Source organism: Parus major, chromosome 20 (genome assembly GCF_001522545.3).
Source record: "Parus major isolate Abel chromosome 20, Parus_major1.1, whole genome shotgun sequence".
Classification (NCBI taxonomy): Eukaryota; Metazoa; Chordata; class Aves; order Passeriformes; family Paridae; genus Parus; species Parus major.
In genome coordinates this window covers 7399782-7427131 of record NC_031788.1, presented here as the reverse complement: position 1 = coordinate 7427131, position 27350 = coordinate 7399782, and the positions used below count along the sequence as shown (strand labels likewise).

At 58.6% G+C, this 27350-nt stretch overlaps 3 protein-coding genes across 5 annotated transcripts; 2 read left to right on the top strand and 1 right to left on the bottom strand.

Moving 5' to 3' along the window:
* The first annotated feature begins 1014 nt into the window (after positions 1-1014).
* TBC1D20 (TBC1 domain family member 20) lies at positions 1015-12100 on the top strand. 2 transcript variants are annotated; one of them, XM_015647879.1, is made up of 8 exons: positions 1015-1166; positions 3845-4030; positions 5107-5190; positions 6664-6850; positions 7626-7727; positions 8632-8773; positions 9432-9619; positions 9753-10026. In XM_015647879.1, the coding sequence occupies exons 1-8, from the start codon at positions 1124-1126 to the stop codon at positions 10024-10026; spliced, it is 1206 nt and encodes a 401-aa protein (XP_015503365.1). In that variant the 5' UTR covers positions 1015-1123. The 2 variants fall into 2 exon arrangements, with proteins under 2 accessions (XP_015503365.1, XP_015503364.1); XM_015647878.3 differs by lacking the exon at positions 1015-1166 and adding an exon at positions 1945-3079 and having other exon boundaries at positions 9753-12100.
* A 1501-nt stretch (positions 12101-13601) lies between these two features.
* On the bottom strand, positions 13602-17764 carry SOX12 (SRY-box transcription factor 12). 2 transcript variants are annotated; one of them, XM_015647087.3, is made up of 2 exons: positions 16916-17764; positions 13602-16800 (listed from the first exon to the last, which is right to left on the bottom strand). In XM_015647087.3, exons 1-2 carry the CDS (start codon positions 17747-17749, stop codon positions 16033-16035), a joined length of 1602 nt encoding a protein of 533 aa, XP_015502573.1. In that variant the 5' UTR covers positions 17750-17764; the 3' UTR covers positions 13602-16032. The 2 variants fall into 2 exon arrangements, with proteins under 2 accessions (XP_015502573.1, XP_015502574.1); XM_015647088.3 differs by having other exon boundaries at positions 16692-17764.
* A 5718-nt stretch (positions 17765-23482) lies between these two features.
* Positions 23483-26496, top strand: REM1 (RRAD and GEM like GTPase 1). The gene is made up of 4 exons (XM_015647774.3): positions 23483-23963; positions 24116-24198; positions 25197-25401; positions 25586-26496. Exons 1-4 carry the CDS (start codon positions 23654-23656, stop codon positions 25861-25863), a joined length of 876 nt encoding a protein of 291 aa, XP_015503260.1. The 5' UTR covers positions 23483-23653; the 3' UTR covers positions 25864-26496.
* Positions 26497-27350: the final 854 nt, after the last annotated feature.

Sequence of the window (27350 nt, the reverse complement as noted above, 5' to 3'; positions counted from 1 at the left end):
TGGCTGCAGGCACAATGGCGCTTGTCCCTCTCAGTGACCTCTCATCCCAAAGCCACTGCAGCAGTTGTTCCCCTGGACATTGAGTGTGATCTTCACGTTCCTCAGTGGGTGCTGATGCCTTGGCCTGCAGCTCCTGCTTGTCACAGGCACCAATCCCTCCTCTGGAGAGGATGGACATGTGCTTCCACCTTGCTCAGTTTATTATAAGATGGAGCGTGTGGGCTGGATTAAACGTGTGGGCTGGTATGTGGGACATGGAACACTGCCCCTTTCTGTGAGGATTGCTGGCAGGGAGATGAGGTTTTTCACATACACCAGGATAACTTTCTCCTCCATGCCTTCATCCAGTGGAAATCCATTGTACTTAATCTTTTATATCCTAAAGTGATGTGAAAGTTGGACTGTGTTGACTGTTACCTCAATGTGCTGTAACGTAAAAGCACCCAGTATGACAAAATACAGCTTGTTTGCACTGGTTCTGAGCTATGCAGGACATTTTACCCAGTTCTTTCGTTATTCCAAACGAGTAAGGATAAGATGTGTGGAAGAGCAAACTGGGAGTGGTGAATGGCCCCAGTGCCTGGCAGCCCTTGCACAAAGAAGCACGGAACCCTGTGCATGGAAGGAGCTTTGTGGACTTGACAAGCCCTTACAGAAGTGCCGGGCGCTTGTTCTCCCACTGTGGTGCCCCAAAGCATTGACAGGGGAGTTTGGAGGGTTTACGGGGGTTTTTTGCGTGATGGCAGAAGCCAGTGTCTGGAGCACCGTTGAGGGTGCGTTATCCGCCCCGACAGCGCTGGGAATAACCTGTACCGCGGCCGTCGGGGAGGGCTGGGGGTTTGGTTTTTTGTTGGTTTTAAACAGCCCTGACGCGCGCTCGGAGCGGGCACGTCCGGGCCACGCGCTCCCTTTTGCGCATGCGCAGCTGCCCCCGCCCGAGTGACCCGCCTGGCGGCGCCGCGCCTGCGCACTGGGGCGCAGTGACGTCCCGCCCGTGCGCCGGCGGGCGGGGGGCGGGGGGAGCGGGCGGGGGCGGGACGGGACCGGACGGCGCGGGGAGCGCGCAGCCCCGGCCCGGTCCGGTCCGGTGTCCGGGCCGGAATGCGCCGCGGCGCCCGGGAACATGGCCCGGCAGAGCCCGCCGCGCAACGGCGTCGGCGGCCACGGTACGGGCTGGGCCGGGCCCGGCGGGCGGGGGGCGGTGGTTCCGCTGAGGGGGCGGGGGCTGGAGCGCCCCCTGCGGGCGCGGCGGCGCCCCCTGGCGGCGGGGCGGGGCCGGCGCTGCACTCGCAGCCACTCTGGTGGGAGCGGGCGGGGGAACCGGGGGTCCCGGGGGAACCGGGGGTCCCGGGACCGAGCGAAGGGTCCGGCTCACCCCGCGGCTGTGTGGCCGCGGCGGGCTCGGGCGGACAGGAAGCCGCTGGGCCCGAGGGCGGACCCCGGCAGTGACCGAGGGCTCTGCGGCAGCGCCGGGCTGGCCAGACCTGGCGAGGCCGTGTGTCGGTGCCCGGTGCTTGCCGCGGTGCAGAAGCACCGACGGAGCCATCTGGGTTTTAGATCGCCCTCACTTTGGGTTTGTGTCTTTCTTCCAAGGGTGAACCTGCGAGTTAAGTTCTTATGTTTTCATGAAACATGTATTGAAATGCACTGATTTTGTGTAATACAGCGGTTGACTCCTGTATGTTTGAAAAGTGTAAATATTGGTGTCTTTATTAGTAAGTTTGAGAGGAGGAGCCCGCACGATGTGCTCCTTCCTTCCCACAACTTCCTAAGTTCTTTGTGTGTGAGCAGTTCTTTCTCCCATAGGCTTTGTCTCCTCCTTCCCGAGGCATCGGTATGTGACAGCCCAGTGTGTGCGTGTGGCAGGGGATCAGGAACAGCTGGGTGTCAGGAAAATTAATCCACAAACACCAGAAGTTTATGTCCAAAAAGGAGACAGAAGAGTCCTTTTACTTTATTCAAATAAAGGGAGAAGCCATGGGGCATTCCCCTGGGGTCTCTCAAATTTTTGAAGGGCGCAGCCTCCCTTTTATCCTAATTTCCCGGCCGCATGTCCCTTCTTTCCCCATTGGTTGAGGAACTTGAGAGGTACAGACTTCCCGGAATGCCTAATACCTAAGATTTTCCCCCTAATGTATAACCCCCCTCTTAATTCTTAACCCTTGTGGAATTTTATGGTGTTTCCTCAGTGTCCCTTTCATCTTTCAGTGGAATCCATCCCATTGTTTCTGTTATCTCTCAGTAATAGTTTCATCTTATCAGCAGACCCACAGCTTGTTTGTAAAGACAAACCCATCATTCCTCTCATGGGGGTAGGGAACTGGCTGGGAATAGGGAACCGGCCGAGCAGAGCTGGCTTCTGTTGTGCAAATAAAATAACTGCTTGCACAAGCGGCGGGAAAGGAAATAAAAGAAACTGTAGTCACTGTGTGAGCGACAGGAGATTTAATGTTATCAGGAACCTGGAATTCGGAGGGAGGTGGAGCTCTGTCGTAGGCTGTTACAGCTTGTTTTGATCCAAGAAGTGTTTTAAAAGGGTCTTTGAAAAGGAACAGCATCTAGTGCTCGACCTACTTAGCTTCCGTGTGTGTGAACAGCCTGCTGACCTGCCAGCTCCCTTCAGACCTCGCTGAGAACTGCACTTCCAGCCAGGCGTTCGCAGAAACAGGGCCGGGGCAGTGGCTGAGGTGCCACGTGGGCAGAGTAACGAGCTCCCCTATCGCTGCTGAGAAGGTGTGGCCTTGGGAGCAGCTGTTTCTCCATCAAAATCCTTTTAATTCCTCCCACCCCAAATCCTATTTGGACACGTCACTTATAGAACGAATCCTGTTTGGATCCCAAGAGTTGTTGCATCTATGGGAATAGCCTTTAGGGAAAGGCAGTGTTTGTGGTCTCATCCTGCACTCCAGTCCTGCAGCTGCTCAGCAAAGCCTCCTTACTGGGAACTCCTCCAGTGTGAGATATCAAGTGGCTCTCGGCTGCTTCTTTCTTTCCTCACATGAGGCAGTGGTGACAAATTCCACCATGTGGTGTGAAGTAGTGTCCTTTCTCCGCTCACTGGGAAGCGCTTTGGTGTCCTGTAAGTGTGTCTAACCCGAGCACTGTGTGCTTTGTGTGTTACCTCCTTCCCTCCCTGCCCCACGTTCCTGTGCTCCTCAAACGAGTGGGAATTGTCTCCTACTGGCTGAGCTGTGTGTGTACTGGTGGCTGGCAGGTTTGTGTTTGTTGTAGGACAAGTCAATGTGCTTATGATTCTTTAACTCTGGTATAATTATGTCCTTTCTTGTGTCTGTTGCTGTCAGTGGAAATACTCAGGCTTCTTCCTAGGACGGCTGCACCTGGGAGTCGGTAGGAACACAGTTTTGGGAACACTTTCCTAACCTTTATAGAACACTTTCCTTAGTCCGAGTCTTAGGAAACATGACATCTGAGCTGGCAGCTGCATCAGAGAGCAAAGAGTTTCAGGATGGCTTTGCAGGGCTGTCTTGATCCTGTATGGAGCCATGAACCACTGGGAAGGACAGGAGCCAAGGGCTCTGTCTGGGTACTGCTGGCGGCTCCACTGTCAGGAGGAGCAGTGTTTGCCTCCCACACTGGGACCCCCAGGGTTGATAGGGAAGTAGTGAGAGTGCCCTTTGAGGTGCTCCTAGTGCTGAGTCTGCAGAAATGGGGACACTCAGCTGGAGGGGTCACCACCAGAGTCATCCCTGTCATGCCAGTGTGACGACTGTCCTGTGTTATCTCCCTTGTGTGTGTGTGTGTGTGACATTGCTGTGAGTGGCTGTTGCTAGCTCCCTCTGTGCTGGCACTGCCTGTCAGCTCACGTCTCTGTGGCTTTTTGCAGACTTTGATGCTAAGAAGAAAAGAAAAATGGCAGAGATTTACCAGGCTCTGAACAGTGACCCCACTGATGTGGCAAAGCTGAGGCGGATGGCGATCAGCGAGGGCGGGCTGCTCACGGATGAGATCCGGTGCAAAGTGTGGCCAAAGCTGCTCAGTGTTAATACAGATGACCTGCCCCCTCCTCCAGGTATGGAGCAGCCTGGTTTCAGCTGCTTGGGAGGAACAGTTCAGTGACCTTTGTCACTAGAGGAGGGACGTGCTTTGTGACCTGCCTTTTCCCTGTGTGTGTTGCATTTGCCACTAAGCTGTTGTACAAAGGGGACTCACTGCAGCACCAATACTGTGTTGTATGTTAACAATACATGACTTCTAAAAACAACATTTGTTGTTTTCTTTAGTGATAGTAATGGAATCAGTTCACTGTGGATGCAGTTAGCATGGCCCTGAGCATTAGCTGACATATGTAAGTTCACCTGCAGCAGAAAGAATTAGACTTGATTTATTTTGCTCCGATGAAGAGGTGTCTGTGCTGAGCCCTGGTGTGGCAAAAATTCTCCCAACGTGTCTCTCCCAGGAAGCAGTTTGTTGTGTCAAGCACATGTGGGTCTCAGTCAGAACAGACACAGGGACAACAACCTTCCTGGTGAAGTACCCACACTGTTTTTAAACCTTAGCAATGCAGGAGCTCTAGGTCCTGTAGCTTTTATAGTCATCCAGCACAGATCTTATTGTTATCCTGGTTCTGTGGTCATTTGGAAATGTGCATCCCCCCACCTCATTCAAGAGCCAGGTGGCATTAGGGTGATGTGAGGTGACCAGAGCTGCTGGAAAACAACATTTAACTTTACATGGTCACATAGAAGGAATTTGCTAGCTTGCTGAACTTTCCTGTTTTAACTGTCTTAGCTAACCCTGGGTGAGAGTTTCCTCTGAATTGTTTTTGTTTTATGAATGATTCTTTGTGGTCTCCACAACACTCCTCTAGTTCTGCTGCTGAGAGTACACTTTGAATTCAGTTTCAGCATTTTAACATGTGTTGTCTAAAGAAATAATTTTCTCATTTGCTGTTAGTGTCAGAGTGTGTGGCAGTGAAAGTGCAGGGACAGGGCTGAGGTGTGACAGAAAAAGGGGATTTACAGTGTAATAGGGGGTTTGTGCAGCTTCATGTCCACATTCAGTAGGGATCTTCCCAGCTCCCTAACCTCACTCTCGCCCTAGTGCCATTGCACTGCTTCATGTTAATCCTGTTCCTCTTTTTCTCAGCAAGGAAGGAGCTGCGAGAGGACAATAAGGATTACCAGCAAGTGTTACTGGATGTGCGGCGATCCCTGCGCCGCTTCCCACCAGGTGAGAGGGGATTCTGCTCTTCCCACTCTGCTGGGGCAAGAGCAGTGCCATGGGGCTCCTCCTGGCTCAGACCTCCCTGGGAGGCTGCAGAAGGTGACACTCTTATTACTCCAAGGGCCTGACTTCTAGAAAACCTTTTCCTTGTGATCTCACAGCAGCTTCTTCTTACAGTGAAGCCCTTCTGCAGCCATCAGTTTCCTTCGGCTGTCTCTGCACAGATGGTTTTTGATGTGGCTTTTCCAACATCCCTCTTCCCCTGCCCCACTGAGCCCCTCTGCCAGAAGGCTGCTACTGGCAGACAGTTGGAGCAGAGAGAGGATGGCTCCTGCATGGATCCTGTACAGATCTTGTGCACCATGACCTGTTGAGATTAGGACAGATGGAAAGCTTGATAAACATGCCATTTGCTTCAGTTTATTTTAGTCCATGGTCTAGCTCAGGGGCAGGGAAGACAGGTTTGTTTGTGCTCAGAACAACCCCTGGTATAAAACAGTCTCAAAATCAGGTTCTTGCACCAAATTTAAATATTAGAACTCAAAGCATTTAGAAGCAAAATGGTTCTGCAGTTGTTTAGTTCTGATAGGTGCCTTGTGTTATTTATAAAACGCTAAATCCAGCAGCTCTCTGTGCAGAGCAGTCGTTATTTCTGGCCAGAATCTGCTTCCCCCTTCTGCCACTTTTATTTTGTATAAACACTTGATTCACTCTGATTCTTGCAGGCGTGGATGCTGTGTGCAGGCCTGATTCTCGGAGGCTCTGCTCCTACGGATTTTTTTGCCCTTGAATGGCAGCCTCCTGCCTATTTTTAGCTGCATTAGTGAAGCAGAGGAAAAGGAGAACTTTGTCATTGCAGGATCTCTGCTGGGACTCTCTGCTTGGCCTTTGGGCGTTTTGTCTGTTGACAAGAACTGCCAGAAACTGACTGCAGCTGTGCAGGGCAGGAACAATGTTTTCCCTGTGACATCCTGTCCCTAAACACATGTTGTCAGCAGGGGACTGATAGAAAGTTGTGCCAGTGGAGGCCTCACAGTCTGGTACAGTTGGCATACAGTTTCTGTGAAGTTCTGTTGAATTTTTTCTAGAACTCCTGGGAAATTAAAAATTACTAAAACATCCTCATTGGTGCTGGATGTGCAGAACAATTCTCTCTTCACAGCAGCACTGTGCAAACATCTGTAAACCCTGCACCCATCCTCCACAGTGGCTTCCTTGCACATAAGGGTTCTGCAGATCTAAAGATTAAACCTCTCAGCAACTGGCCAGATTTCCCTGGTCCTGCAGAGTTTTGGGAGACAGCATTAGAGCTTTGGATGATTTTTTTCTGCCAGTTTTACCCTCCCCTGTGCACCACATCCCTTGGGATCAGGCAGGTAGTAAATGCACAGGTGCTCTCCTTGCACACCATAGTCACCCTCGCTCCTACAGCAGGCACTGGTAGGTGACACAGCTGTGCCACCTCTGCTGTTCCCTCAGGGATGCCAGATGACCAGAGGGAAGGATTGCAGGAGGAGCTCATCGATATCATCCTCCACGTCCTCAAGCGTAACCCCCAGCTGCACTACTACCAGGGATACCATGACATCGTGGTCACCTTCCTCCTGGTGGTGGGGGACAGGCTGGCCACGGCACTGGTGGAGAAGCTCTCAACGCATCATCTCAGGTACTCAGTGGGAGGAGAGGAGCCAACTGCATGTCCTCAGGCTGTGGGGACAGCTGGAGCTGGCCTGGGAGCTGGGAAGGCAGAGCCTTGGGTTAAAGCAACTGCCTGTCATGCCTGTATCCAGAGGAGTCATTGAGAGCAGCCTGACCACACAACAGCACGTGGCTTTGCAGAGAGCTGTGCCCTGGGGAAAGGATAATTGAAGGCTGTCAGTTAATTTGTAGCATCTCTTGGAGCTGGAAAAGCGAATGCACATGCATTATCCATGCTTGTGTGGCTGTCAGGGTCTCTCCAGGTCCTGTGGGCTGGCTCAGCACCTGCCTCCCACTTTTCCTTGCATATCCCTGGGCAGTGTGGTCTGTATTACCAGTGTTCTGTACCCCACATGAAGAGTCTTTCCTGTTTGTGCACTGAAATAAGAGAAAGCTTCCAGCTGGAGAGTGTGGTTTGGAGGGATTATCTCTTCTCTCCCAGTCAGGAGTCAGATTTTGGGTGCTGGAAAAGCTTTATGGTTCTTATGTGCACTGCAGCAAAATAAGAAGTGTCAGCTGACAGCAGCATGACGGTCTGGGTGTGGGTTCTATGTGCAGGTCAGTCCTGGGTGTCCCAGACAAGCTGGAAGGAGGCTGCTCCAAAGAGACACAATTCCTTGGGGCTGAGGGCCACCCTGCCAGCAAAGCTATTTATTGCATGTACTTCACCTTCTGCTGCCTCCCTAGAGGGAGAGCTTGCTGATGTTGTTGCTTGACAAAGCTTCTTTTAAATAATTCCTCAGGGATTTTATGGACCCAACGATGGATAATACCAAGCACATTTTAAATTACCTGATGCCCATCATAGACCAGGTGAACCCTGAGGTGCACGACTTCATGCAGAGGTATGCAAATATTCCCTTAGAGCCTCCTGGCTCTCCCCTGCCCATCTCGGGTTACTGTTCACAGAGCCATTTTCACCAGCACATCCCCAGCACTACAGTGGCTTCCTCAGGAAGTCACCAGCTGTCCCACAGCTGATGGTGACACCCCAAAGCCATGTAGCACTCATTTCTGAGCAGGTCCAAACCTGAGCTGCCTGTCTGGAGGAGTTTTACACAGTGACATCTTCAGCCCATTTGTCTGCAGTCTGCATTGGAAGGGCTGGGCATTTGGGGACAGTGTTGTATAAATACTACAACCGCTTCACGTGACCACTTGTGTGGCTGGTGGGATCTTGCTCTAGTTTGTTGTTAGTTCTGGGGATAATTCCTAGGTTTTGCATTAGAGGGACAGAGGTGTGCCTGGGCAGATCAAATCAGAAGCAGGAAGGTGAATGGGAGGAGTCATTTCAGAGCCTCTTTTGGGGCAGGTGTGTCTTTTTTCTCACAGCCAGAATGTCTTTGGGTACCAACCCTGTTTGCAAACTCCCAGAATTAATAAGCCCTCAGGGTAGGAAGAAACCCAAACATCTATCTGTGCTGCAGGACATCAGTTGCCCTCAAGCCAGCAAGCCAGACAGTGCCATGATACATCACACATTCAGGGTCCCCTGAAAGCAGCGTTTGGCCTCTGCTGTGGCTCCCACTGGATGTGACACAAATAGGGGCAGCACTTTGCCACAGGGGGTGGCACAGGAGATGAACACTTCTTTGTGTCAGAGGTGCAGTTCCTACTCTGTGTGGGGGTTCAAGTGCTCCACTGACAGTTAAGCTCTATTTCCCCAGGCACAGCTGTGCAGCACAGGAATGACCTGGGAGCATTTCATCCCTGTTTCCAGGCTGACCTAATGGCTCTTTCTCTCTATAGTGCGGAGGTGGGAACCATCTTTGCTCTCAGCTGGCTGATCACCTGGTTTGGTCACGTTTTGTCCGACTTCCGGCACGTGGTGCGATTATATGACTTCTTCCTGGCTTGCCACCCACTGATGCCCATTTATTTTGCAGCTGTGGTATGTACTGATGGAATGGTCAGGGATTAGCTGTGCTGTTCTGAGGCTGTGGGAGTTTGGGGCTGCAGAAGGAGGCTGGCAAACCCAGTGCTGGTGCTGTCCCCAGTTGTACTCTGCTCTGCAGATGGGATCAGTGATGTCTTTGGTGATGGTAAAGGGCAGGTGGGATCCAGGGGAACTCAGGGCAGCCTGAGGGTGTCCAAATGTGCAGCAACTGTTCAGTGCTGTGGAGGCAGCATGGCACAGTGTTTTTATTTCCTTTCGTGTGCTGGTCCTGCTTCTGGTCACATACTGGGATGCCTGACTGGCTGGGGACAGCTCTGCACTGTGCGTCCACCTGCCTGTCCTCCTATGGCAGAGGGCAAGGCATGAAGTCAAACCCTGCTGAGGTTCTGCTCACATCTCTGGCCTGCCAGTAGCAGGCTCTGCTCAGCAGACAGACCTCAGTACCCTGAAAGAGGCTTTCCATGGCCTCAGAGTCTCAGAAGGGGTTTGGCATTTCTCTTCCCAGTGAATGCTTCACTGCAGTGTGTCCTCTTGAAGAAGGTCTTTCAGCTGGAAGTAAAGTGTTTTTTTCTTCTGGCTCTGAAACAAGTGCCAGCATGTGCCAAAGAGCTGTCCCCACTTCTTTGTCCGTCCTCCTCTCACTCCTCTGCAGATTGTGCTGCACCGGGAGCAGGAAGTTCTGGACTGCGAGTGTGACATGGCCTCTGTCCACCACCTCCTGTCCCAGATCCCACAGGACCTTCCTTATGAGTCTCTGGTCAGCAAAGCCGGGGACCTTTTTGTCCAGTTCCCACCTTCTGAACTCGCCAAGGAGGCAGCTCAGGCAGCTCAGGCGGAACGGTGAGTGCTAGGCAGCCCATGTGTTCCCTACATCCCCTTGCCAGGTCTTGCCTCCCTTTGGAGATCGTCCTAACTGGAGGCTGGTCCCAGAGGTGAGATGGGGACGCTCCTTGACCCGTTCCTTCTCTTGCAGAACTGCGGCTTCCACTTTTAAGGACTTTGAGTTGGCATCAGTGCAGCAGAGACCAGACACTGTGTTGAGGCAACGCTTCAGAGAGCGGCTCCGAGGGGAGGAGCGGCTCCGAGGGGAGGAGCGGACAAAATCCACCTTGACAAAGCCCCGGACCAACCGCTTTGTCAAGCTGGCAGTGATGGGGCTGACGGTGGCACTGGGAGCGGCTGCCCTGGCTGTGGTGAAGAGTGCACTGGAGTGGGCACCCAAGTTCGAACTGCAGATTTTCCCCTGAAGCCGGAGGAAGGGCCTTCACTGTCACTGCACCCATCCCCAGCAGGAAGGGCTGATGTTTGATGAGGGACGTGTCCAGAAACGACCTGTATGAAGGTTATTTTTTATTCTTACTGCGTCCAGTAACGCTTTTGGCCTTTGTGACAGAGACTGAGGGAGCCAGCCCAGCAGGACGGTTCCCCACACCGTGCTCACCTTGGTCCCCTCTCCCTGTGCAAGGGTGAGCAGACAGGCGCTCCCACTCTCCCCTGAGGAACCAGAGGTATGGACAAGTTTGGCTGTTCAGGCTGTGCTCAGGTGACTGTACAAAGAGAGAACTGTGTGTGGGCTTTGCCCTAATACTCCTACATTCTCCATTGAAGAAAACTGGTGGGAGTGAGAGCAGATCCTTGCCTGGAGGAGAGTGTCCAACAGGGTTTGTTCTTGTGTGTGTGAGGGTGAAGGGCTGTTGCACTCCTGAGGAACAGGGCAGCCCTTTAGCTCTTCATTGCTACAGTGTGACCCACGACCTGCCTTCAGCTTTGCTGGTGCTCCAGCTCTTCCCTGTCCTGCGTGTACCCCCTGAGCAGAGCCAAACCTTTCCCACACCCCAGCCAGCACAATGCTGTGAGCTTCTCTTCAGTGTGTAACACTCCCTGGCTCTTTTTGCTTCCACATCTTTGCTGCCTGATCTGCTTGCAGGGGCCAGGAGCAGACCTTAGCTCCCCTCAGCTCTCAGGCACTGCCACTGCTGCGCTGGCAGTGCCGTGACTGTATCTGGGGTCAGTGAAATGAGACACGAGTGCAGTCACCCTGCCAAAGGTGTGTACTGTCATATGCCAGGTTATGCTACCACAAGGCTTAGTGGCACTAAGTAAACACCCATTGCAGACTTCTTTAATAGCTCTGAAGTGGACACTTACCATACCCATGTGGAGAAAGGCTTTTTCCACCTTGTGAAACACTTTCCACAGGATAGAAGTTGTTGCACTAGAAAATGTGTCAAAAAACACCACCATGAGCTGATCAGGCTCCAGCATTGCCTCTGGAAATAACATGAGGGGTTTCTCAGAAAGGCTACCCTGACCTCTGCATAGCTCTCATCTCCCCACCAGTCCTGTCAGCAGTCCCAGCGCTCCCTGCCCCCCAAACTAAGCAGCAAATCCTTCTAGACAGCTCAGTGTCTCACTGAGACAAAGCCAATAGACACTCTATGCCTCTACCTCTCCCCCAAGCTGCTAAATCTCCCTCAAGTGCCCTTACCTGACCCTCACGGCTCCCTCCCGCTCCCCCATCATTGCTCTGTTGTGCCCAAAGCCATCTGTGCCATGCCCAGGGTCTGCACACCTGAAAAGGAGGTTGAAGAGATTTTGGGATAGAGAAGAAAACTCATGTCCTGCAAAGCTTACTACCCCCCACTCCCACCCCTCTTGGTGCATAACCGCCCTGGCTATGTTCAGGTTTGCCCCATGGGCCTTTGCTCATGGAGGGGCTGTGCCTTTCTGGCCAGAGGGCATGTGGGCAGTTGTCATTCATGGCTTGTGTTCCCATGAAGCTCTGAGCAGGAGTTCCCTTTGCCTCTGCAGGTGAAATGTGGAGTGTGTGAAAATGCCGTTGTCCAGGCAGGCAGCAAGACCTGTTCCTTCCTCTCCTCAATGGTGCCAGTGCCCTTGGAGAGACCTGGGGCTGCTCAGGGGGGCTTCTCCCAACGTTGTTGAAGGCAGAGCCCATTCCTGGCCCCTTGGCACCCCCAGAGCAGCAGAGCAGGACTGGGGGCTGGGTCACTTTGCACTTTAGAAGCCATTGGTGCAGGAGAGTGTGGTGACCTGGGAATGCTGTTGGAGGACCCAGGGCCATTCTGTACACTACCCTGAAGGAGGGGATGGCTGGAGCCCCCCAGGAGGAGCCACTGCAGCCCCTCCATTCCCTGGCCATGATGCACTTTAGTTCTTGCATTGTCCCTGGAGGGAGAGAAGGGAGAGAAGGAGACCTTGGCTGCGGGTGCTTCAGTTACTCTGTACAAAAACTTATACATCCCCTGTAAATGCAGATTTCTACAAACCCTAAAACTGTAAAATAAACAGTTCCTAAACACACTTCCTGCCCTCCCTGGGCTGGGACTGTCAGATCTGCTTTTGTGGCACCCAGTGGCCCAAAACTGGCACCTTTCCTGTGCTGGCCAGGCCAGCTCAGTGTGGCCTCACACCCAGCAGCCCCGTGGGAAGAGGAGCAGGAGCAGATCCAAGGAGTGCATGCGTGCCCTGGTCACTGTTCTCCATCCATCTGCCTCCCTCTGGGCCAGTGCCAGGCCTTGTGTGTGCTGCTGGCTCTCCAGGGTGTCCCCCCCATCAGCGGCGTGGGGCTGGAAATAGCCTGACCTCTCAGCCTGCCCTGTACCCCAGGCCGGGTGCCTGGCTGCAGGAGGAGATCCCGGGCAGGATGCCCAATTCCCAGGGCATGCTCCGCTGAGCTGGGGTGATGCAGCCACCTTTGCCAAGCTGGAAGTGGGTTTGGCTGGATGGCTCAAGGCTGGCAGCCGTATTGGCTATTTTTAATTGTCTGTGGCTTCTCCAGGAGACATTTTCTCAATAGTGCTTGGAGCCCTTTGGGAGGGACACCCTTTGGGCAGCCGAGGGGAAGGAGTGGTGGTGGGAGGTATGTTGCACCTTTGGGGTAGCCAGGAGGCCACTGCCACACGTGATTCAGAACCAGGCCAGTGGCAATGTGTGCATGTGCTTGTGTGGGCCACATTGGACGCTGAACAAGAGCCCTGTGTGGCCAGTGGTGGCAGTGATGATGGCCAGAGAGCTCTGACTGTGGCTGCGCCATGATCCCCCCTGCTCCCAGCCGTGCCCCTGTGCGGAGACCAATCCCATTGCCGGGGGCAGCAGTGACGGCTCCCTGGAGCACTGCTGCTCCTGTGGTACCGCCCAGGCCCCGGGCGGTGCTGGGGGCTCTCCCGTGGGTGCAGCCTGCAGACTCGGGGGGTCACAGTAGCATGGGCAACCCCTGCACTTCTCCCTCCCTCGGAGACAGCCCGGTCCCCAGCAGCGCCGGGGCTGCAGGAGGGGCTGGCAGTACCCGGGGATGCTCTGGGCTCCTCTTGTTGCCGTGGCAACAGCTGCGGTGAGACGGGGGGCAGGGGTCTGGGTGTGATCAAGTGGCGCGTGACCTCGTGCCCCCCCCTCCGGGCCCTCCCGTGGGTCTGGATTAGCACCCCCGGTTCCCTCCCTCCCTGGTTCCCCCCCGATTACCTCGGTCACCTCCCCCCGGCTGAACGGAGTCGGGGGCGGTGCCGGGATTGCCCACACACACACACGGGTGGGGCGAGGGGCTGCATATGCACAGCACATCCGTGCACATACGTGCACATGCTCACACTGCTCCCAGGGACGCCCAGCCCACACTCACTGATGAGGGTGAACCTCCCCGCTGCGGGAGAGCCCATAGGAACCGGGGCTCATGGTGGGAACCGATATACCTGGGAGCTGGATCCTGGCCACTGGAAATCCCGTATCTCCCTGGGGATCTCACATAGCCCTTGGAATCCCAAATTCCCCTGGGAGGAGTGAGGCAGCACAAAAGGAACCAGAGCCGTGGGGAGTAGACCAACACACTTTATTCCATAATCACAACAGTCAGGATCATTGTTAGCCGAGGTTCTGCAGAGCAAGGGGCAGCTGTGTCACACCCCTCAAGACGGGCCCAGATGGGGTGGTCAGCGCCCCTCGGCTAAAATCCCGTTTCTCCAAGATAACAGACACAGGGACCCTTCACTAACACAACACTACAAAGGTGACCCCGAGCGCTGGCGCCCATCCACAGGCTGCGCCGGGGCCCCGCCAGCTCCGGGGACCCCCGGCCCACTCGGCCGCCGCCAGGGCAGCTGCTTCCTGAGAGAGGTTTGGTTTATTTTTATTATTACTATTATTATTATTATTATTATTCGCTTTGTCTGGAGTGATGACGGGATGTCGCACGCGCACGCACACACGCTCGCACACGCATGCCAGCCAGCACCGGGCAGCGGGGGCGCAGCGGGAGGGGGCCGCACGCTGGGGGGGTCTCTAAGCACTACAACCACACGGCACAGAAAATCCACCACTGTCCACGACGGTTCTCCCTGACAAACACACCCGGCGAGACTCGAGGAGGGGGACAGGGGTGAGGACGGGGACAAAGCGGATGATGTTGTGCTTGCGGCCAGGGCAGGAGACCCCAGCACTGGCTCCGGTTCTGGCACTGACCCAGAACCTGCTCCTGAGGAAATATTTCGCCTGACAGTCTGTGGAGGGATCACCCTGGCTCAAGGGTGATGCACAGCACGTAGGGAACCACCGGGACCTGTGTCCCCCCTAGGAACGGAAGCTGAGCCCTGAGCTGCAGGGTCAGCAAAGCACACGTGTGATGCGAGACCCTCAGTGTGGCCTCAGGCCTTGCTGGTACCTGGGGGCTTTGGCTTCCCCATGGACAGGGATGGAGGACAGGTGACCGAGGTGACTGAGGGCGCCCTCCCTGAGAACCCCTGGCCACAGCATGGGGTGGCTGTGCACCCCAAGAAGGCACCGAGGTGCTGGGTGAGATCCGTGTGTGTCAGAGAGCTCTGGGGCCGCCGGACTCCACGGGAACCCCAAACCCGGCTCACACATGGGAAGGGGCTTCAGATGCTCCTGGCGCGGGGCTGCCCAGGGGCTAGGAAGGCAAAGTCCCCCCGAGGCGGCGGTGAGGCGGGAGCAGGCTGCCAGAATCACGGCTGTCCCGGCGCTTATTTGGCTTTTCCACCTTTGGGGGCGGGACTGGATCCGGTGGGGGTCGGCCGGGAAGGGAGAGGACGCAGAGAAGAGGACGCGCTCTATCCAGGGAACACGTGTCTGATGCGTGATGCCCGCCTGGCTCCGCAGGCTGGCACCCGCACGGGGGTACTGAAACACCGTGGCTAATGCCAACACACACGCACAGCTACCGCTACACACCGACACATCTACACTGCTGATGGCTGACCATCGCGGGGGGCCTCGAGGGGCCCCCAGGGACTGGGCTGGGGGACATCCAGCATCCCTGCAAAGGACCCGGGGACACACCTTTCCCTGCGCTGCAGTGCCTATCCCCATGGCTGAGCCAGGGCCACCAGCGGCTCCAGCAGCAGGGCCAGGCACCTACTCCGAGGCACCCTCAGGGGATGTCAGGACATGGGAGGGGGATGTCCTTCCCCTGGTCACGGCTCAGTCCAGCCTGACAGCAAGGGGCAGGCACAGGATAGCCTGCGACTGGGGGAACCGGCAGCCCAAAACAGGGAGGCAGAGCCCCAGGCAGCGGGTGCTCCCCTACCGCCAGCACCCCACTGGCAGGGAAGGGTCCGAGGAGCCCCCACAAACCCAGAGTCCCTGGGAATCGGGGTCATGGGGGACTGCAGGGGCTGCTTCAAGCAGCGGCTGCTGCCGAGCCCAGTACTGCTCTTGCAGACGCTGCCGGCCCCAGCCATGACCACGTCCCCAGGGATGTGTGGGGTCCCCACCCAGCACAGCTGTACCAGAGCGCAGCCCCTGCCCCCCCAACCACAGCCTGCGGCAGCTGCCGAGCCACCACTGCAGCCACGTGCTCCCGGCAGTGGGAGGAGGCGGCTGTCGCAGGAAGGAGCCATTAGGAAAAGCAAAGAAAATCCCAGCTGGAGGAGCCGCTGCAGCAGCATCTTCCCTGCCAGCACGTCCCTGCTCCTGGCGCGGCCGGCAGCGGGGTCCAGCGTGGTGCTGTGTGGAGGAGCCCTGTGCCAGAGCATCACCCACACCGCACACGCCCACCAGCACTGGCTGCAGCTGCTCTTGGACTAGTTTGGGTGGTTGCTTAAGGCAGATTTCCCACAGCTGCCCTTCCCTGCCACCCTCCCCTTCCAGGCTGCTCCCTGCCATCCCGGCAGCACCACATGCCACGGCTGGGCACAGCGACACGCGGCTCCACTGGCCAAGGTCAGCCAGCCCAAAGCAGGTCCCACACGGGCACAGGCTCCAAGGTTAAAATGAGGGCTGGCTGCTTAGTGAAGGGCTGGTTCCCATACAATTTTGGGGTGGCTCCGGCCACGGGCTCCCTCCGTGGCACAGCTTTTCCTGCACAACTGCCTGGCGAGAGAAATAACACAGCCTCCCGCGCCCACGTGCTCGTCACGTGTGTGCAACTTCACTCTTCCCAAAGCCAGTGGCGGGGAGCAGGTGCCACAGGGAAGGAGACTCTGCTGTGGGACACTGAACCCCCAAGCCAGGGACCCCTCACAAAACAGGGAGTTGGGAAGGGAGAGTTTGGCATGGCTCGGCATCCCTCCCCAAGGGCTGCAAAGAGGAAGAGGAGAAAATTGAAGCCATGCATTCAATGCAGTCAAAAACCAAACGGAATCAGCCATTCTCCAAGGGATGGGGAAGGTGGGATGGGCACCAAGAGCTGGGGTGGCGTGGATGCTCCTGCTTCCTGGAGAGCGGGAGGGCACACGATGCTGGCAGAGATGGGAGCGGCCGGGAGCAGCCATGGCTGTCAGCGCCGGGGCCATGGGGGAAAGCGGCCGGGTGTGACAATGAAAACCCGATGAGATGCATTTCACGGGCAAATAACCGCGGCGGGCGGCCATGCGTCCCGCGGGCACGAGGCAAGAGTCGGACAGACAGACGGATGGAGAATGGGTGTGTGCCAGGGGATGGGGGGAGCAGGGGCTCTGCCTTCCAGCAGCTTCAAGGCAAAATACCTGATTCCTGCATGTAAACAGCTGGTTTCGGTTTGTTTGTTTTTTTCCTGGGTTGTTTTTTGATATGACCTGATTGTGGGTGAAAATAAAAATGAGCGTTACCTGCAGAGCGTGGGACTCAGTAGGTAAAGACCAAGTCCGAGATGCTGGACATGAGCCAGTCCCCTGCTATCATCTCCGTCACCTCGGGCGTGCAATAGTCCGGGAACTCGAAGTGCGAGGAGCCTCCCCGCGGGTAGAGGTCGTGGTCCTTGTCGAAGACGGACCAGTCCAGGGCACCACAGGTGGCATTGGCAGGTGCCCGCCCGGGCATGATCCCCAGCAGCTCTTCCTCCAGCTCCTCGTCGGAGGAGCTGAAGGAAGAGGGAGGGGACCCAGCCGACATAGGAGAGGGGGACCCGCTCTCTGGGGACCTCCCTGGCTCCGGGCAGGGTGTGGTAGGGCTCAGGGGTGCAGGGGGCTCCTGGGGGCTGTGCTCCCCGTCGGGTGCCGGGTGCCAGGCAGCCGTGCCAGGCACCACAGGGCTGTCCTCAGCGGGCACCTCTGGTGCGGGCTCCTGCGGGGTGTCGGGGCCGCTGGGCAGCTTGGAGGGCTGCCTGCGGCTGGCAGAGACACGGCCCAACACGGAGGGCTTGATCTTCACTGGGAGCCGCGGGCGGGCGGCTCCGGTGCCCACCTTGCCCTTTTTCCGAGGCCGGTACTTGTAGTCGGGGTAGTCGGCCATGTGCTTGAGACGCAGGCGCTCGGCCTCCCTGACAAAGGGGATCTTCTCGGAGTCGTGGAGGAGCTGCCAGCGCCGGCCCAGGCGCTTGGAGATCTCGGCGTTGTGCATGTCGGGCCACTGGTCCATGATCTTGCGGCGCTCGTGCTGGGACCACACCATGAAGGCGTTCATGGGCCGCTTGATGTGCCCGCTCGGCGTCTTACACCAGGCGGGCTCGGTGTCACGGGCGGGCAGTGGGGTGCAGGGCTCCCGCCGAGCCTCCGCCCCCCGGCCCCGCGAGCCGCGCTGCACCATCCTGGAGCCGGGTACGCCGCCGCCGCCTCCGCCTCTTCCTCCCCCCCTCCCGCCGCCGCCTCCCTGCCCGCCACCGCCTCCCCGCCCGCCGCTACGCGCCGCGCCGCGCCGCCCCCATTGTGCGGAGCGGGCGGCGGCGGGGCGGGGCGCAGGCGGCCGCGACGGGGCCCGGGGGCGCACGGCGGAGCCGACTCCGCCGGGGCGGCGGCCACGGAGATGCTCCGGAAGGGCTCTGGGATGGCCCGGTGTTCTCCGGCTCGGAGATGCTCTGTAGCGGTCCTGTCCCGGAATGCTCTGCACAGGTCCGAGGATGCTCCGGAATGCTCTGTAGCACCTCGACGATGCTTGGTACCGGTCCGAGGATGTTCCGAGATGCTCTGTACCGTCTCGGGGATGGTCCGCACCAACCCGGGGATGTTCGGCGCTGGCTCGAGGATGTTCCGGGATGTTCTGTATCGGCTCGGGGATGCTCCGCACTGCTCGGGGATGTTGCACACCGTGAGGGCTCCGCCCCGGGGTTGCTCCGCTCCCCGCCGCCCCGGTGATGCCTCCTCGGTTAAGTCGGCAGATGCTTCGGTCGGGAATGGTGTACAGTGGTTGCGGCGGGTCCGGGTGCGGGTCGGGGGTGCGCGGGGGCGGTGCGGGCAGCCCGGGAGCCGCACGCCCCCCGGTGCCGCTCTTATAGGCACGGCCGCCCCGCCCCCGCCGCCCCCGGTAAACACCGCCGCGCCGGGTCTGTCAACGGCGGGCCCCGCCCCCCGCCGCCCATTGGCCGCGTGGCGGGGGGGCAGATCCCGCTCAGCCAATGGGCGCTCGCCGAGAGGGGTTGCTGGAGAGAATGGCAGGGCGGCACGCCCCGGTACCGCCCGGCTACCCGGCACACCCCGGTACTCCCCGGTACTCCCCGGTACTCCCCCCCGCTAGGCACGGCACGCCCCGCGACTCCCTGGTAGCCCGGCACGCCGATGGCCCCGATACCGCCCCCACGGCAACCCGGCAGCCCTCAGTGCCCCGACTCGCGCAGCACAGAACGCCCGGTGACACCCGGTACCTTCAGACAAGCATCTCGGTACGGCGGTACCCCTCTGTGCCTTGAGGCACACACCCGAGAATGCTCCAGCTCCTGCCAGTAACCCGCCGCTCCCCCGGTGTAGGCACCCCGATGTCCCCGGTGACCCTGACATCCGCACCCTCGGGAGCACCCACACCCCTCGAGGTTCGCCGGGAGCCTGTGCACGGGTCTGACCGCTCGGAACACCGAGTATCACCCCGTGCTTGAACCCTGCCCTGCCGGCCCACGGGGCTCCCGGGACATCCACTGCTCTCGCTCGTCCGGGCAGAGCCCCGGCTCGGAACACTCCCCGGGCCGCTCACTAGGGCTCGCAACACTCGGCGCCACGCGTTGTGGGAACACCGACGCCTTCGTGAACACATCCCTGCCACCCATTCCAGCGGCGTCTCCCCCTGGGTCGGCCCTCGGCGGGAACGGGAGCGCCGGGCGGGGAACGCGCAGCCCACGAGGCGGACACGCGGCTCCCCGGTGCCGCGAGTGGGGCCACGCCCCTCCCGCTCGGGCCCCGCCCCCTCCGCTGGGCGTCACCAATGGGGCGGCGGCGGCGGCGCTGTTGCCCCGGAGACCGCGGGCTGCCCGCCGGGGGCCGCGCCCATTGGCTGAGCCCCCGCCGCCAGTTGCTGTGGTGACAGGGGACCGCGCGGGGCCGCGCCCGACCCGAGCGGGCACCGGGACTGACCGGGCACCGCGACTGACCGGGCACCGCGAGTGACCGGACACAGCGGGCTGTCGCCGTCCTGCGCTCTGAGCAGGAAATGTGGCCTGTCCCGACCCTGCTGGCTGCCCCGACATTGCGGCCAGCCGGGACACCGGGGCCTGCTCTCCCGCCGGCCCAGCCCGCAGCCCCGAGCGCTCCCCACGCTGTCCCGGAGCCGCGGCGCGCGTGGAACAACACACAGTTCTCCACCGCGGCTTTGCACCGGGCCTCCCCGAGCCGTTCCCGCTCGGTATAGCCGGAGGTCATACCCGGCACTGGTCACCCACATGGCCCCGTCACGGAGCACCTGCTCGGCCGCTCCCCACACCTCCGGTCTTCGCTGCCACCCCGCCGGTAGGACCGGCTGTGTGCGCATTAGCACGGAACTCCCGTGGAGTCGAGCAGCTCTGCGGGGCCGGAGGCGGCTGCCCATCCCCGTTGGTCCCGTGCACCGGGCCCGTCTTTACCCGGGCTTCCCGGGACGGCCGTTCCTCTGCTCCCTCCCGGCCCTGGCCGCTCCGCGAGCAGCTCAGGGCCAGTCCCGCCGGGCTGCTCGGGCTGCTACAGCCGCTCCCAGCCCGGACACCCAGACCCCGCCCGGTGGATCCCGTCCCGGTGGATCCCGTCCCGGTGATCCTGTCCCGGTGCTGTGCCACGGCGGAGCCGCCAGGGGGCGTCCCTTCCGCCCGTTCCCGTGAGCTTGGGCCCCGCCCGGTCCCCGAGCCCACCCGCTGTCGCCGTGGGGACCGGCTCGGGTTACGGGGGATACGGGGCATCCCCAGAGCGAAGAGGTGTTCCCGGGGGGCGATGGGGCCCGGGGGTCCCCGGAGGGCAGAGGATGGTGAGGATCACTGGGGTGGAGGAGTGTCCCAGGAGGAACAGAAACTGCCAAGCGGACAAAAGAGCGAGCTGGGAGGGGTTCCCCATAGGCCATCAGCGGTATCACCTCTGCAACAGCCTACTAAATCCATTCCTCCATACCGTCCCTGCCTCCAGCTGGCTGCTGGAACACCACTCTGCTTCCCAGAGCCACTCCTGTGTGGAGTGGCAGCAGGCACGGTGACAAATTCCTCCGTGCTGCCAGTGCAAGCAGCAGTGCCTGAGGGTAAGGTCAGGGTTGGTGCAAGGGGACATTTCCCAGCTCTGAGGAATGAGCAGTGACTTTATTTCTCCCTGTGCAGAGGATGAAGGCAGTGGTGCAGACCTGCTGTCAGAACTGGCTGGACACGGTGAGGGCAGAACTCCAGGACACAGAAAAAACAATGGAAAATAATCTGGGAAGCTAGTTGCTCACATCACTGTGAAATGAGTCTACACAGTCATGTTACCTTTGCTTTCCATCCTCGGTTAAAGACACTGTGTTGATCTTATAAATGTCAAACAATTCCATTTCTGAGAATGAATCCCATTTGCCCTGTGGGGATGATCTTCCCATCAGCCGTGAGGGAGAGAGCCCTGTGACACACGGGAACCTGTGCTGGGGGGGAGGGGGAGGTCTGCTCATGGGATTATTCTTTCCTGGTGTATTCCAGCTCCTGCCCCCCCGGGTGCACACACATTTTTTTATGAAAATATCACCCTGTTGGGCAGACACTCACCCAGCAGAGCAGCAGGGATGTGGGTGTCAAGGGTGGCTGGATTTCCTTCACCAGGGTCTGTGTTTTAGCTGGAAGACAGATATGGCTGTAGCTATGGAGGCACGAGCTGAAGGAGGAGAAAAGCCTGGAACATGTCAGGAGGGAGGAGGCGAGTGGCTGTGTGATAGATTAGTGGAACTTAATTTTTTTCTGTTTTTAAAAAAAATTATAAAAAAGGGGAATTAATTAGCCTCAGCAGCTGGTGGGGCTGGGGTTACTGAGGGTGGATGGGAGAAGAGTTAAAAATAGCAGGAAGGCCCAAGTGGAAAGTTTCTGTAACATCACAAGTCAGGCATTTGGTGCTTACCCACCCTGACAGGCAGGAGCCTGTGCCAGAGCCCTCTCCACCATCCTCAGCCCTTTCCCACTGACCTCTCTGCAACTTTTCACACGACATCAGCAGCCCTTCGTTTTGCTAATTAACCCTTTGCTTCCAGACACTGGACTTGCATCTTGAAAGAGCAAAATCAGCCACAAATTGCTCAGCCTGGGAATGTGAGGGTGCAGAGGACCACAGTGCTCGTGCTGGCCCTCCCTGGGTCACTGCATGTCGCTGGCAGTGTGTGGAGCCCAGAGGAGCTGTAAACTCCCCTGTGTCCATTCCCATCTGCATTTCAGCTTCCCCTCCTTAAAAATCCTCCCGTTTTCAGAGGCCCTGGGTGGATTTCTCCAGTAGGTTGGAGCCCTATGCTGGGACACTCTGGATGCACAGTTTGTCCTTGGCTTAGACGGAGATGGATGAGGCATCTCTGAGCAAGCCCAGCTTGCTGCACTTGTCCCCACTGCGAGAAAGCAGATGTACCTGGCTGCTCCAACAGGCTTTCTCTTCTTCTGTTTGTCTTTCAGGACTGACAATGAGAGCAGCTGAGTTCATTCCTTCTCCCTCTCAGAGCCCAGGAGTTGTGTCTGGCTCTGCTGCTCTGGGAGGGCTGGCAAGAGCTGAGTCTGCCATACAGAGGGTGGTCTGAGGGTGGTGGAGCAGGGCTTGGGTTGGAACAGATTTTGGTGGTAGGCAGAGTGGTTGGTGACTGTGGCAGACCATGAGGCATGAGAAAATACTGCTGGGTTAACTGGGGGTTAGGTTTGGCTCTGGTTTACACTAAACAGGAGCTGGGCACTACCCTCACCTAGGTTAAAAGCGTTTCCCTCTTCCCCTAGGTGCTTGCATGGTCCTGGGTCCCAGAACAAGCATCTGGGCTGACCCCACTGAAAGTCAGTGCAGGACCCTGGGGACACAGAGAGGGTGACACAGCTGACACAAGGCAGGCTTCCCTCAACCCACATTGTGCCCCCTGATGACAGGACTGCCATGCAGGGAACGGGACACCTCTGAGCACAGACCATCTGAGCAGTCACCCTGCTCCTGCCCCTCCTCATACCGAAACAGCCAAAGCACAATGGCTTATTCCCCCTCTGTGCTTTGGCCCTCCTAACTCTCCTCTTTCTCAGCTGCATGCTGGGTACTCAGCATTCCCACCAAGGAGCTGTTGCTCCTCTGATGCCAGCCCCATGCCCAGTGCCTGGAGCAGCCAGGCTTGGATGAGGTGCCAAGCTGATTCCATTGCCTTCAGCCCTTCTTCCCCCCAGGCCTGCTCAGCACCTTGGGCATTTGCTGATGTGATTTTATGGCACAATAAAGGTGTTACTGTCATTCCTGCCCTCCCCATCTCTGATCATGATGTACTTGGAGCAGCCTTGATGTCATGAGGCTCTGCCAATATATCCCAGTGTGGGAGGATTGGTGACCCAGTGTAGGGTTAGAACAGTGCCTGCACGACAACACTTTTGGCCAGTACTGCCAGTGTCTGGGATCAACAGACAGGTTCAAATAAAAACAGCTCCTGCTATTGTCCGTGCGAGGAGAGCCCCAGCCTCGTATTCCATCACTGCATTTTGGAGACGGAGCTGCACAGCCGGGCTCCGGGCTTCCAGGTCCTGAAAAAGCACATCTTCCCGTGGGAAGGGCAGGACCGGACCGGGCTCGGCTCGCTCCTTCCTTGGCGGAACCGAGCCTGGGGTGGCGAGAGCACGGCCGGGAGCCGGGGTGATGCTGCTCCACACAGGACCGGAGCGTGGTGGAGCCCCCGCCCGCGGCAGCGCATCCCGCAGCATCCCCACGTAACCGCTGCTCCCCGTGACCGAGCTACGGGTCCCGGGGGAATTCGCCGTTTTCCGGCACCGCAAGCCCCGAGGGGACCTCAGGGACCTCGGGGACCGGGACAAGGCGGCTGGGCCGGGCCGAGGCCAGTGCGGGCGGGGGTGTGTCCGACGGGGGAGGATCGCAGCGGCGAGGGGCTCCACCTCCCGGGGCTTAAAGCCCGGGGCGGACGGCGATACGGGTGTCCCGGGAAAGTTGTGCCCGAGTTGCCATCGGCTCGGAGCGGGAGCGGCTCCAGAAGCCGCAGCGGCGCGGTCGGGGGCTGCCGGGTGCGGGTGCCCCTCGGGGCGACACCCACTCCCCCGCCCACCCTGCGGCCCCCCTGCCCTTGGTGCTGGTGATGACCCTGAACACGCAGCCCGGGAGCAGGAGCCCGCTGCGGCGGAGGGCCAGCACCCCGCTCCCGCGGCCGGGTGGCTCTGGGGCCGCTCCGCGGGGTGAGCCCTATCACCCCCAGCTCGGCCACACCGCCTCCGAGCCGGGCTGCAGGGCCCCCCGCGGCAGCTGGTCCCCCGACTCCTCGGGCTCCCCAAGGCTCAGGGAGCCCCGGTACCGAGTGGTGCTGCTGGGTGACCCCGGCGTGGGGAAGACCAGCCTGGTCAACCTCTTCGCCGGCGTCCAGGAGAGGGACCTGCTGGACCAGCACGGAGGTGGGTGTCTGGTGGGGGGATCTGCTGCAGAGTCACCTGCGGGGCATCCTGTGGCCCCATGCTGGGACAAAGCCATGTGTGAGGCGGAGAGGAGCCCGGGACGCTGCTGTCAGGGAATGCGGCGCTGACCGAGCTCTCGTGGTGTCCCGCAGGGGCCGCGTACGAGCGCAGGCTGACCGTGGATGGCGAGGAGACCACGCTGCTGGTGCTGGACACCTGGGAGCCAGAGCAGCGGGTATGGCGGGGCTGGGTGTTGGAGTGATATTGTATGGGTACAAGTGCTGTCTTGGGGCCTCTGAGTTCTTTGAAGGGCAACCTGGGGCTACCCTGTCTATGTGTGGGGCTCACCAGAGTGGAGCACAGGATACACACTGGGCAAGACAGGCTGGGTCACATCTCTACCCAGCTCTGTGCCCACCCTCCCCGAGCATGGGAGGCTGCCTGCTGTGTCCTCACTGGTGTGGGTTCTTGTATGATAACCCACTTCAAAATGCATAGAAATGGTTTGGGAGTGGGGCTGAAGGATCCAACTGGGTAAATCCACAAGTCAGTATGGCCAGCCAGAATACTTTACTGGACAGAATGGTGCCCCCAAGAGCCTGGCATAGGACATTCCTCATGCCCAGAAGATGAGGTATCTCCTGTGCAGAAATATCAGTGCTGCTGTCACTGCCTCCCTCCAAATGCCTCCCTCCTTCCCTCCATGCCAGGGCCCTGCATGCCTGCAGGTGCCACCACACAGTGAGTCCCCAGGAGTGGGGATGGAGTCAGTGCCCAAGCTGTGGACAGGGGTGCAGCACCTACATTCACTGGGGCTGTGTTTGGCACTTACCTGCACTGCCCAAAGATGCCCCAGCACCATAACACCCCGAAAATGCCTCCTTTTTTACCACTACAGCTTATTCCCACACTGCCCAGCAGTGCCTGGATCATGCAGGGTTTAGCACCCACCACACTGTCCCAGAGCATTCCCAGGGGATTCAGCCTCACCCCCCCCGCACCAAGCTGAGCCCACAGTCCCAGTTTGTTGATAGAGGAAAACTCCCAAATATTCCCCTCAAAATCAAGAGTTTTTAATCTGCATTTAATTATTAGGGTAACACATCTGTTCTCCACAGTGTAGGGTCTGGTGGGGTGCGCTGACAGGTTCCATCAGTGCCACGGTGCTCTCCTGTCCCCTGGAAGTGGTCGTGGCCACAGATTGGTGACATCTTATTCCCCATGTGGTGACAGGGTGAGGAGAGCCAGCGCCGCAGCCACTGCCTGCAGGTAGGGAACGCCTACATCATCGTTTACTCTGTCACTGACCGGGACAGCTTCGAGAGCGCCTCAGAGCTGCGCATCCAACTGCGCCGCGCGCGCCAGGCTGAGGACATCCCCATCATCCTGGTGGGGAACAAAACTGACCTGGTGCGGTGCCGAGAGGTGTCTGAGGAAGGTGAGTAGAGAGTGAAGGTTCTGGCTGGTGGAGACCCCTGCGGGGGCTCCATGCCCAGTTGCTTCCCCCACATCTGTCTCCTTGTCCCTGGATGTGCAGCTGCTGTTGTGCATGTGGCAGTGCCCGTCCCACAGCATTTGGGGTGACAGCAGGGCCGTGTCCCTTCCCTGTCCTTCCCTTGCAGAGGGCCAGGCCTGCGCCGCCGTCTTTGACTGCAAGTTCATTGAGACGTCAGCGGCTCTGCAGCACAACGTGGCTGAGCTCTTTGAGGGGGTGGTGCGGCAGATCCGCCTGCGCCAAGGGGGCAAAAAATCCCACCTGCACCCCACGACCAGTCAGAAGCACAAGGAGAGCCTCACCAGCAGAGCCCGGCACTTCCTCGATAGGCTGGTGGCCAGGAACAGCAGCAAAGTGGCCCTCAAAGTCCGTTCCAAGTCCTGCCATGACCTGTCTGTGCTCTGAGAGCCACGGTCCTGTCCCTCCGCACACGCCAGCTGGGACTCTGCTCTCTGCAGTGTGACCAGTGGCTCTGTGGAGAGCTCAGACAGGGCTGGAGTGATGCTGAGGATGTGGAACTGTTTTCACTGCTGAGGGATGCAAGGGTGCTCTGGATCTGGCCACTCTCCTCCAGGAGAGAAGATAAATGGGACCAGGTATGTGGGGTGGAGGATGGGATGGGTACCTGCCCTTGGAGTGGTGAGATTTTGGATCACAGCTGCTCCTGCAGAGCTGGAGGTGAGGGGTAGCTGTGCCCCAGAGCAGGGCTGGAAGCTACCAGGAGTGTGGCAGGTCCTCTTTGCAATGCTGTCCTTTGCAGAGCAGCAGGGACTGGCAAGGGCACCATGGCATTGTCCACCTTGGACAGCCTGGAGCCTGGGAAGAGGGGGTAGGGGAGCACCAGCGGCATCACCTGGCACCCTGACTGTACTGTGCCAGGGCTTTGTGCCATGTCTCACTGGCACCAGTGTTTCTGTGCTCTCTCTGTACTGATGTGATGGGGAAACCCTTGATCTGCAGAATAAATCCATCAGGGAGGTGCTGTTCTCTGCTGGGTCCCTGCCCAGGGGAGCCACATCCCAGATCCACACGGTCAGATTGAAGCTCTGTTCCTTGCCTATGGCCAGGGCTGAGGATCTGCTTCCTGCTCTAGCCAGGCCTTGGCTGGCTCCTCCATTAGCTGGAGTATCTTGGGGCAAGGACAGCCTCTGTCCAGGGCTTCCTTCGGCTACCCTTGGAGGAGGTCCCAGTTCCTTACCCAGTGGTCCAGCGTTGTCCCCTGTGAAGCCCCCTGCATTTCCCAGCTCTGGAAAAGCCTGTGGGAAAGGTTGAGCTTTGCTGAGCTGCAGGTTTAAAGTCCCTGAGCACCGTGGGAGCTGCAGCCTGGGCAGGGAGCCGGGTGCTTGGTGGCTCCTGGTGCCCCGGGAAGGGGCAGGGAGCAGGAGCCGAGCGGAATGGCACAGCCAGGAAGGGACGTGCTTGGCTGCAGCAAGCAGGGAGTGACCCTGGGCACCCGGGGAAGCCATGCTGGAGCTGTGTGGGCTTTGCCTGTTGTTTTTACGCTGTGCTGCCATCCAGCAGCTGGGATTCCATGGGGGAACCTGCTCAGCATCTCGGGCCCGATGCCAGGGAGGATCAGCAGTGCCCTCCTACGCAGGTCGGGAGTTTCCGCTCACTCTGTGGTCAGACTGTGGGGAGCCACTGGCTGTGACTGGCACAGATGGGACACTGGGATGGGGCAGCACCTTCTCCCTATGGGAAACTAGACTCTCCAGAGATGAAAACCCCTAGCTTTGCCCTCAGAACTGGGGAGGTGGGTGTTCAGATTTTTTTCCATGCTCCTTAGTGCCCATGGCATTGCTGCTCCATCCTCGCTGCTGCTTTGCTCCTACTGCTCTTCCCTGGCGCTCCCGGCTGGCCGATTCCTGGTGCTGCTGGAGGCGATGCTGTGG

Excerpts from the sequence above, each read along its gene's own strand:
- TBC1D20 (XM_015647878.3), top strand. The coding sequence starts at position 3,025 with ATGTGGTGTGAAGTAGTGTCCTTTCTCCGCTCACTGGGAAGCGCTTTG. Across the intron at positions 4,031-5,106 it reads TGACCTGCCCCCTCCTCCAG|CAAGGAAGGAGCTGCGAGAG; the intron begins GTATGGAGCAGC and ends TCTTTTTCTCAG. Across the intron at positions 8,774-9,431 it reads CCATTTATTTTGCAGCTGTG|ATTGTGCTGCACCGGGAGCA; the intron begins GTATGTACTGAT and ends ACTCCTCTGCAG.
- SOX12 (XM_015647087.3), bottom strand. The coding sequence starts at position 17,749 with ATGGTGCAGCGCGGCTCGCGGGGCCGGGGGGCGGAGGCTCGGCGGGAG. Across the intron at positions 16,801-16,915 it reads CGGACTATTGCACGCCCGAG|GTCATATCAAAAAACAACCC; the intron begins GTGACGGAGATG and ends ACCCACAATCAG.
- REM1 (XM_015647774.3), top strand. The coding sequence starts at position 23,654 with ATGACCCTGAACACGCAGCCCGGGAGCAGGAGCCCGCTGCGGCGGAGG. Across the intron at positions 23,964-24,115 it reads CCTGCTGGACCAGCACGGAG|GGGCCGCGTACGAGCGCAGG; the intron begins GTGGGTGTCTGG and ends GGTGTCCCGCAG. Across the intron at positions 24,199-25,196 it reads CCTGGGAGCCAGAGCAGCGG|GGTGAGGAGAGCCAGCGCCG; the intron begins GTATGGCGGGGC and ends ATGTGGTGACAG.